Source organism: Apodemus sylvaticus, chromosome 19, assembly GCF_947179515.1.
Source record: "Apodemus sylvaticus chromosome 19, mApoSyl1.1, whole genome shotgun sequence".
Lineage (NCBI taxonomy): Eukaryota > Metazoa > Chordata > Mammalia > Rodentia > Muridae > Apodemus > Apodemus sylvaticus.
Window position 1 is genome coordinate 25,370,335 of NC_067490.1, and position 9,654 is coordinate 25,379,988.

Sequence of the window (9,654 nt, forward strand, 5' to 3'; positions counted from 1 at the left end):
ACTTTTTGGTGGGAATAGTACTGTGACCATTTACCACCCCCCCTTGACAAATTCATACAGCTATAGAATGTAATGCAAGCATAATCCCATTGTATTATCATTTCCCCTCGTGTGTGTGTGTGTGTGTGTGTGTGTGTGTGTGTGTGTGTATGTGTGTGTGTGTGTGTGTACAGTAGCCACAGCTGCTGCGTGTTTATGGTTGCAATGGCCATGCCCTGAAGACAGCATTTCTTAGCAATCCAAGTCTCTACTCTTCAGTGCTCAGGATCCTTCTCCCTGATCTTCTGCAAAGTCATGTTGGGTGCAGAGGTGGTATCTGTGTCCTGTGAGGCTACTGTAAGAGACAGGCTTCCTAAGGAAGCACCCACATCCTTGAAGCGTGGTTACTGCTCGTCTCTGTGCACCAGACCTTTACTCCAGGAGCCACTGTCATTCATGTGGGAGACATGCATGGCATAATGAAATCCCAGAGTGGCGGGGACCGAAGTGGTAGCACTCAGTCACTCAGTGGAGCAAAGGGCAGAGCAATGATCAGCAATGACCTGACTCAGGTGATACTGACTAATTAATCATGGTGTCCCCCACGAGGGAATAGGAAGTCTGCTAAACTCCCATTCCATCTGTATTGGCAGAAGCATCGCAGGGTTAATGAACAGAGGCTGCCTTGACTCCTAGTAACAGAGAACCTTAGCTCCTCAGTCATTCCAGGACTTGGGTTGGTTTCTAGACCCAGAGATCATTGAATGAAAAGAAGGCCAGGTCCTGCTGAGGAAGGACCAACAAAGTTTACTGTTAATCTTTCACCATCCATCCTCTAAGGGGACCTCAGCCTTATACACTGGGGTGCGGTGGGGGGAAAATCCCAGCAAAGAATCAGACCTTTGGGATCCTACGGGGATGCTGGATACTTTTGCACTGATGTTGGTTCTGCCTGAACCTGCACAGCACTATGGCTCTGTTAACAGAGACTTGTTGGGGGGGGGGTGAAGGATAGCGGATTAGCTGAGGTCTGACTCTATGGCTCTCCAGATTTGGCCTGGGGTTGTTTCCCCAGTTCAGAATGTATATAATTGGAATAGATGTCCTCAAGAGTTAGCAACGATCCCATACCGGTCCCTGGACCTGTGGAGTCAGTGAAGGCTCTTGAGTGAGTATAGGCCGCGCTAAGCCATTTGTATCAGCCGCCCCCACCAGGGAAATAGTGAACCAAGAACAGAAGCTCACTCCTTGGAGAGACCACGGAGATCGGTGTACCATGAAGGACTTGAAAGATGCATGGCATCTCCCTTTATTGCTTGGATTTGGCCTCTGTAGATGGCAGATGATTGGTTCTTGCAAACACATCCACATGGGACTCCAATTGCGTCTGCTGATCCTGCTGAGATGTCTCTGCTTGAGAAGAACACGTCCCAGACACATGACTGACAGCTCTTTACCTGGCCAATGGCTTTCCCTGCAAGGGTGTTCATAAGGCCCATTGGATGCAATTGCCTTTTCTCTGGAAACTCCAGCAAGATGCCTTTACTACTCCATCTCAGGGCTGTATTAACTCTCCAGTATTGAACTCTAACTTAGTTCCAAGGGATCTCGGTCACCTATGTCTTCCACAAGGTATCGCTCATACTGGTCCATTCTATTGATGAAATTATGCCAACTGAACGGGAGGTCGTAGCCACTTTCTACTTGGTAAAGCATTGGGATGTCAGAGGATGGGGAATAAACCCCAACTAAGATTCCCTATTAGATATTCTAAGAGTCCGTGGTACGGGATATGAAGAGATAGCCCTTCTGACTACCAAGAAAGAAGTGCAATGCTTCATTGGCCTGTGGACTGTGGAGGCTGTGTTATTCCAGGCCATATTCCCAATGACTTGGGAAGCTGCCAGTTTTGAGTGAGGCTGAGAAGAGGTCCAGGAGGTCTATGCACACTGGCCTGCTTCTTGGGTTATGAGGAAACCTGAGAGTATCAGGTTCTTAGTGGCAGGTAGGATGCTGTTTGGAGGCTTCGGTAGACACCCATGGGTGAAGAATCACAGCAGAGACCCATGGATTATGGAGAATCTGCAGATGACAATTCTCCCATTGGGAAAGAGCTCTTTGGCCTGATGCTGGTCCATAGTGGAAACTCTACACTTGCCCGTTAGCTATCAAATTACCATGGACGCTGGTTAGGTTTGTTTGTTTGTTTGTTTGTTTATTTATTTATTTATTCATTCATTCATTTATTTTTTGCCAACTTCATCCAGGAAGAAAATTTAATTGAAAAAAATTTAAAATAAGATTGACTGGTAGGTAAGTCTGTGGGCTAATTTCTTGATTAAGGATTGATGTGGAAGGGTTCGCCATCTTTGGGTAGTACGACCTCCGGGTAAGTGGTTCAGGGTTGGGTAATCCAGAAGAATAGGTAAACCATGATGGAGCAAGCCAGTAAGCAGTGTTCCTTCGCAGCTTCTGCACCAGTCCCTGCCTCTACGTTCCTGTTTTGAGTTCCTACCCTGACTCTTGTCAGTGACAGACCATGGCATGGAACTATAAGCCAAATGAATCCTTTATTCACCCAGGTTGTTTCTGTTCAGATCGTTTTCTAGTCACAGAAATGGAACATAAACCAGAACTTCGTGTGTCCTCAGTGGCCCACCCTGGGCTAGGTGTCATCTGACTCACTAAGCCAGGAAGCGGGGGATACAGACCAGCAGCTCCTGAGAAAATGCAAGTGCTATGAACCTAATCGGGCCTGAGCGGAGCCTGAGGGCACAAGAAAGTTACAGGAAGAAATAGCCCACATTTCCGTGGCGCGTGGTCCCGCTCCAGTGCCTTCCGTCTCCAGCATGCACCTGTCGCCTCATGGTGACCAGATGCCAGAAAGAGAGGACTAGGCCTGTCTTAAATGATGGTTCTCTGTATGGTGCAAACTCAGTTGGAAAAAATGGACACTTGTAACATTATAGTCCCCTCTGGAGACACCTTGAAAGATCTTGGTGAAGGTAAATACTCACAGTGGGTTGAACTGAAGGCAAAACACTTATTGTATATTCTGTTTGGAAGGAAAAAAGGCCCAGGTGGGTGACTATATACTGACTCATGAGCTGTATGTAGTGTAGTGGTTTTTTTTTTTTTCCCTCAATGATTGGGGACTTGGGAGGAAGACAATTGGAAAAGAGAGTGGCTAGAATTTTCCCAATAGGCAAGGTACATGAGTATTTGTGTCTCCTGTAAAAAGACAGAGGTGGCCCTGGGGTGACTTGCTCCATCTCAAGTCTTCCAGAATAGAGTGGCTTAGTTCTTCTCACTTGGTTCTGCTTTGTTCTTTCTTGACCTCTGAACTCATCTCTCAAAAGGATTTGGGAAGGAATTGCAGATGATCGTGTAGGAACTAGAACAGAAAAATCTTTACCTTGTCAAATGTCTGTAAGAAACCTTATAACAACAGCAACAAAAGCCTGTTTAATGTGGGTGGGGTGGGGTGGGGGGGGAAAGCAAGAGATGACAGAGAGATGGATCAGAGAGAAACTTTTGTAACTGAGTAGGCTACTGAGTTACTTTGTAACTGAGTGGGTAGAGATTGCCGGGCTCAGCGACAGTCTTCCCCTCCGCTTTGACTTCTCAGTGGTTCTATGAATAATGAGGGGAGGGGAGAGTACCCACTCGGTAACATGGCTTCCACTTTCCAAGGCTGATCTGGCTACAGTGGCTGCTGAGTGCCAGCCACAGAGATCAATATTAAGATTGCACCATTTGCTGGGTTCACCAACTAGTGGCCAGGTGCCAGGATGACTGCACTGGGACCACTTCTTCATAGAAGGGGCAACACCGTGACCTTACTGGAGTTGACACCTCTGGTTGAGGATTTTGCGTTTTATGCGTGTAACGCTATTCTTGAAGTTCCATCCGTGGACTAACAAAGGCCTCATCCACAGTCCAGACAGTCCACCTAGCATTGCTTCTGACCACGGAACTCACTTCACAGAACAGAAAAGTATGACAGTGGGCCCATGCTCAGAGTCCACTAGTCTGAGCACATCGCGTCATTCTGAGGTTTCTGGCTTGGTAGAACGACTTTAAAAGACACAGAAAGAGCACCAATTAGGTAGCAACAGTTCAGAAAACTGGAATAGGGTCCCCTAGAAAGCAATTATGTTCCCAATCGGAGCCTAGAATATGGCGGTCTCTCCCATAGCCAAGCAAGGGTCAAGAGGTAGAACTGAACAGCAGCCCCGCCCCCCCACCCCCACCCCCGTGACCCGATAGCAACAATTTGGTTACTTTCTTGCTCTGCTAGCTTAGAAATCTTGTTTCTGCAATAGACAGTTCTGCCAGGAGATACAATTGTAACATTCTTCTTATGTCAAGTACAGTGTGCCCTACTCCCTGCGTGGCTTCTCCTAACCATCCAGATACCTTCTGCTCACAACCTTGGAACTGATTTTTTCAACCTCATCTGAATGGCACACAGGTGGCAACTGAGCCCACAGAAGGTCAACCCTGCGGGCTGTGGGGCACAGGTGTGTGCCCACACTGGGTTGTTTATAACCCAGTGTGGAGGTGAGATTTAGGGCTTGTTTGTGAGTCTCGTGTAGCTTGGGACAGTGTATTCCTTCCCGTTTCCCCCTCCCCTGGTAGGCCATAGGGCCAAGCACCATTGAAATTCCGGTCCCAAACCTCAGCCAGGCCCTGAACATATGTTTCATCCTGAAAGGAACAATGGGGCTGCTGAGCTTAATTAAGACCCCACAAAACAACCATTGGCCGGGCAAGCCCATTCTTTGCTATCAGATGCTTTCTCGCTCGCCCCACCCCCACCCTTCTGTCTCTGCCTTCATCCTCTGAGGGAGGACCGGATGAAAGGCTAGCTCTGCCGCCTCCTGGCCCTTCGTTCCTCACTACCTGATCTCTGTGGACTCAAAGCACAGCTCTCGATCGATCTAGGGGAATAGAAGACTTCATCCAGGAGTCACTTATGAGTGACCACAGCTTGGGGACACGGATTGAGGTCACCCCAAGGAACATGCTCCAAGTTGTCAGTTATAGAACAACAACAAAAAAGCCAGAGTCATAAATCAAGGGATTTTTTTTTTTCCAGATACGTTGGTGGAAACATCAGGGTGTTACAGTAAAGCGAGGTGGTCTCGGTTATAGGATTTGATGCTGCCTTTGGACAAGCTTAACTTTTGGCTGGGTGGGAGCTTGTAGCTTATTAATACATTCCTGACACTCCTAAAGGTTTTACCTGATAGCCCACAGGATGTTAGGTCAGACACAGAAGTGGGCAATCAGTGGCTATTAAAGGGCAACTAAAGATTGCCCAAGATAATTGGGCTCTGGATCTGTAACATTCCAACTCCCTACAGTCACAAAGTTCTAATGGAGTAGGCACACGGGTCCTCTGGGACCTGGGGAATGACCACCCGTGACTGGAGGGTCCCTCCGTTTCTCTTTATGCTAGGATCTCACATTAAGATCTGAAGATGCTAGCGACCTTGAAGCAGATTCTATGGATGGTATAAGCTATCAGGAAGTCTGCTCTTTCCGGCCAGAATGCTAGGAAAAGTTCCTTAGCAAGACAGAACTCTTAGGTGACAGGTGCTTGGCTCAAGCCAAGCATCGTGGGAAGAGCCTGAGATGCCTGACCTAGATTTCCACCCCGTGAGGGTGAGGCTGTGGTATTCTCTCAGCATTCCTCCCAGAACAGTGTCAGAGGGTTGTAAGGGAGTGAGGTCCCTGCCCCCTCCGTGCGGGTTCCAGGGATCCAGCTGAAGTCACCAGGCTGGGTGGCTCCGCCATCTCCCTGTCCTGTCTGCCTCTCTCCTTCCCTCCAGTCCCCTTTCTCTTGCCTGCAGCCTCCGCAGACTGTATATCCTTTTTCCCCCCCTTCCCACTACACCCCGACTCACTAGGAGGCCAACAATTTATCTGATGATCTGGCCTCAAACACCCTCTGAGGAAAGCCTGCAGCAAAGTGACTGAACCTGCCCCTGTGACTCACACCTGTTCCATCCCTAAGTCCCTAAGGAGCGTGGAGCTCCCGAGGGGCGGAGCAGCGTCCTTCTCAAGGGGCACCGGGCAGATCTGAGCAGACATGACATAAACCTGCGGGCTGAGTTTGTGCCTATTTCTCTTTTCCCAACCCAGACATCTCATTCCTGGGCTTTTATGTGATCTCCTCTTCCCTGTCTTCTTCCCCATCATGTATGATCCCAATCCTTTCCAGCCCCGTCATCTCTTCCCTATAGTCCTTCCTTCTCCCTCCTCCCCCTCCTCCTCCCTTCCTCCCCAATATAACTGCCCCGTGTCCTCTTTTCTCCCTCCTTCCCCTCCCTCCCTTCTCCTCCCCGTCTGGTTGCGCAGCTGCAGTTCCCCAAGCAGCCGGCAGAGGGAGCCCGTGCCGGGCCTCGCCCCTGTTGTGCTTGCTTCCTGTGAGGTCAGGTGGGAGGAAGCGGCCGCCGGTGGACGCCGAGCCCCGGGAACCGTGCGCGCAGGTGGGTGGTGTTCGCGCCGGGTCCCCGGGGTCCGCTCCCCTCCCCACCGCTGCAGGGCCCTGAGCCACGCCGAGGCGGCGCGGGTGGCCCAGCCTGCGGGATGACAAAGCACTTGGACCCCACGCGGAACCGAGATCCTGCTCGTTCCACGCTTCGCTCCTCCTCCTCCCCGGGCCCAACCTGCCTCGGTTTCCCCGGCGGGTAGAGCGTTGAGATGCACACGGAGGCGCACCTCGGGTGACAGTGCCCGACCCATCGTCACCCTTAGGGGCTGCAAAGCTGACGCTCTCCCCCCCCCCCCCCCCAGAGCCGCAGCTGCAGCTCGCACCCCGTGTGGTGGGAGGTTGGACCTCGTCCTTTCCACGGGTGCTCCCTGCAGGCGAGGGGCGGGGGGGGGCGTGCCCTCTGCAGCCGAGGTCCGCTCTCCCCAGCGTGGTGTCCCCAGGTTCTGTCACCCGGGTGGAGGAGACCTAAGAGGATCTAGATAGATTCCTAGCGCTTGCTCCTTTTGACAGTGCTTGGAACCGCACCCTAACCCTGTTTTTCTTTTTTTTAAAGTTAGCGTACAAAATACCGCCTTCACGGCTTGCTTCTTTTTTGAGGCAGGGTTTCACTTAGCAGCAGCTGGCCTTCAACCCTTGACCTTCCAGCCTGTACCTCCTTGGCGCCCTGGTGGCTGATTACAGGTGTGCACCACTTGGTCTGGGCCCTGGGACCCACCCTCCCTCTCTTCCTCCCCTCCCCCTCCCCGCCTCTTCCTCCTTTGCATCATTATTATTTTTTTTTAACCTCTTTTCGTTAATAGGACCAGCACCTGCTAAGGGTGGGTCACCACATGACCGCCAGTGAAAAACACCCTCTTTCAATTATCTGCAGCAGGCCCTTTGAGGTCAGGGGGAAAGATCTGTCTGCAGTCCCTAGACAACGATCCGATAGAAGGATCTGCATTTATATTGCAGGTCCACCCCGGAAGAAAGTCCCAGCTTCCCAGGGAGAATGGTGAGGATCTTGGCCAATGGGGAGATCGTTCAGGACGATGACCCCCGAGTCAGGACTACCACTCAACAGAGAAGTAGCAGTCCCCGGCAGGTAGGAGGGCCGCCGCAGTGGCCCCAATTCCCAGAAGTCTCAAGCTGTCTTCTTACCTTCTATAGCAGTGACTCTCAACCTTCCTCATGTCGTGACCCTTTAATACAGTTCCTCATGTCGTGCCGACCCCCACCAACTGTAAAATTTTCTTTGCTCCCTTGTAACCACGGTTTTTGCTACTGTTATGAATAATAGTGTAAACACCTGTGTTCTCTGATGGTCTCAGGTGAGCCTTGTGAAAGGGTCGTTTGACCCCTAAAGAGGGTCACGGCCCACAGGTTGAGAACCACTGTTCTATGTGGTCTGAAGCTCTCTCCACAGAGTATCTGGCAGCGGAAGAATGGGCTGTCTGACTCCCTCCTTCTGGGGAGGGAGCCTCCCTTAGGCCTCAAACTTAGGGACTCAGTCTCTTTGGGCGAGATTTGCAAATGCCACTGGAGCCAGCATCTCCAAAATGTAGGGTGGAGATGAGATGCTGGCTTCAGTTGTGGAGAGAGCGCCCACCCAAGGGTACCCATGGTGTGTCTCACCACTCTCCTCTCTGTCTTGAGCACTTTTTTTTCCAGGCATAGTGAGGGGGAACACAGGCTCTGAGATTTTGTGCCTCGGTTGGTCCCAGGAAGGAAGCCTGGTTGTTGGATGGCCATGGGGGAGGGCAGGGCCCAGCCTGGAGTCTCCTGGTTGGTGCCTCAATTCCAAGGACGCTTTCTCCGGATTCATTTGTCTTATCTTCACCTTCCAGGGCTTTTTCAACAGAGGCCACGGCGTACCTCCCGGGGGTCCTGGACCCCGCCAGCAACAGGCAGGCGCCCGACTGGGGGCTGCCCAATCTCCATTCAGTGACCTGAACCGGCAGCTGGTGACCATGGGCTTCCCACAGTGGCATCTTGGGAACCACGTGGTGGAGCCTGTGACCTCCATCCTCCTGCTCTTCCTACTCATGATGCTCGGGGTTCGTGGCCTCCTGCTAGTGGGCCTGGTCTACCTCGTGTCTCACCTGAGCCAGCGGTGACCTCTGGGGGGTGGGGGGCGGCTCGGCAGGGTGGGAGTGTTCAGTAGGAGAGACCATGCCACAGGGGGAGGGAGCTTGGAAGGTGTGATGGGTGTGAGACTGGGAGTGTAGATTTTCCCTGCTGTAGGAGGCAGAGGGACTCTCTGGGCCAGCATTGCTGAAAAATAGAGTCCTGCGGTTTCCTGGAATGTTTTTAGGGGGTATAGGGCCTCCACTACAAAGCACAAAGCAGAGTAAGAAAGGCTTAGTATGTTGTATTCTCCCAGAACACAAGTCCTCCACCAGGCGCAAACCTGACTCTTAGAGCAGCGGGGAACTAACTGTCCAGAGTTTTATAACATTCCTTCATTTTAACGGTGTCTTTTTTATTGGCTGCTTTTATTTATGAGGAAGGAAGGACATTGGCATTCTGCTTATTATGATAAAGTCTCACTGTGTAGCCTTGGCTGGTCTGGAACTCATCATGGAGACCAGGTTGGCCTTGAGCTCACAGAGATACTCCTGCCTCTTCCTCCCAAGTGCTGGGACCAAAGGTGTGTGATACCATGCCCGGCTGTTGTACTATTTTCAATAAATAAATTGGAGTCCCTTTTAAGAAGCCGGCGGCGAACGACTCACAGTTGCGCGGGCCCGGAAGCCAGACGGAAGAAGCTGGTTGGAATGGTTGGTTTGGGAGAGGAGGTGCTAGGGCCTTTGACCTTGGTGACCTCTGGGATTTTCTCAGTAGGATGGGGGCTGGGAGGCGAGGTACAGGCCTGAACCTCTTGCCTAGAGTCATGGGAAGCTCACGGCACTCTTAAACTCCAAGGTCAGCTTTTGGGGTGGGGGTCCTTTGGATGAGTAGGGGGGCAGGGCATTGGGAATGAAAGAAAGGAGTGCCTGTCTGGGGTCGGTCCTGCTCAGGGGGTCAGGTTTGTCTGTCCAGCCATCAGCTCTCAAGCCCTGGCCATAGTGAACTGTCCTTAGCAGGTTTCAGGACCAGGTAGCCCTGATTTCCTGACAGGAGGTCTGGGTTTGGCTCTTAACTCTCTTTATGTTTTTTGGTTTTTGTTTTTGTTTTTTGTTTTTTTGTTTTTT

At 51.3% G+C, this 9,654-nt stretch overlaps 1 protein-coding gene across 2 annotated transcripts; it reads left to right on the plus strand.

Annotated features, from left to right (window-relative positions):
* Positions 1-6,396: 6,396 nt before the first annotated feature.
* Fam241b (family with sequence similarity 241 member B) lies at positions 6,397-9,175 on the plus strand. Of its 2 annotated transcripts, none has more exons than XM_052163417.1 (3): positions 6,397-6,476; positions 7,436-7,565; positions 8,308-9,175. In XM_052163417.1, the coding sequence occupies exons 2-3, from the start codon at positions 7,473-7,475 to the stop codon at positions 8,575-8,577; spliced, it is 363 nt and encodes a 120-aa protein (XP_052019377.1). In that variant the 5' UTR covers positions 6,397-6,476; positions 7,436-7,472; the 3' UTR covers positions 8,578-9,175. The 2 variants fall into 2 exon arrangements, with proteins under 2 accessions (XP_052019377.1, XP_052019378.1); XM_052163418.1 differs by lacking the exon at positions 6,397-6,476 and adding an exon at positions 6,970-7,162.
* The last annotated feature ends 479 nt before the right edge of the window (positions 9,176-9,654 follow it).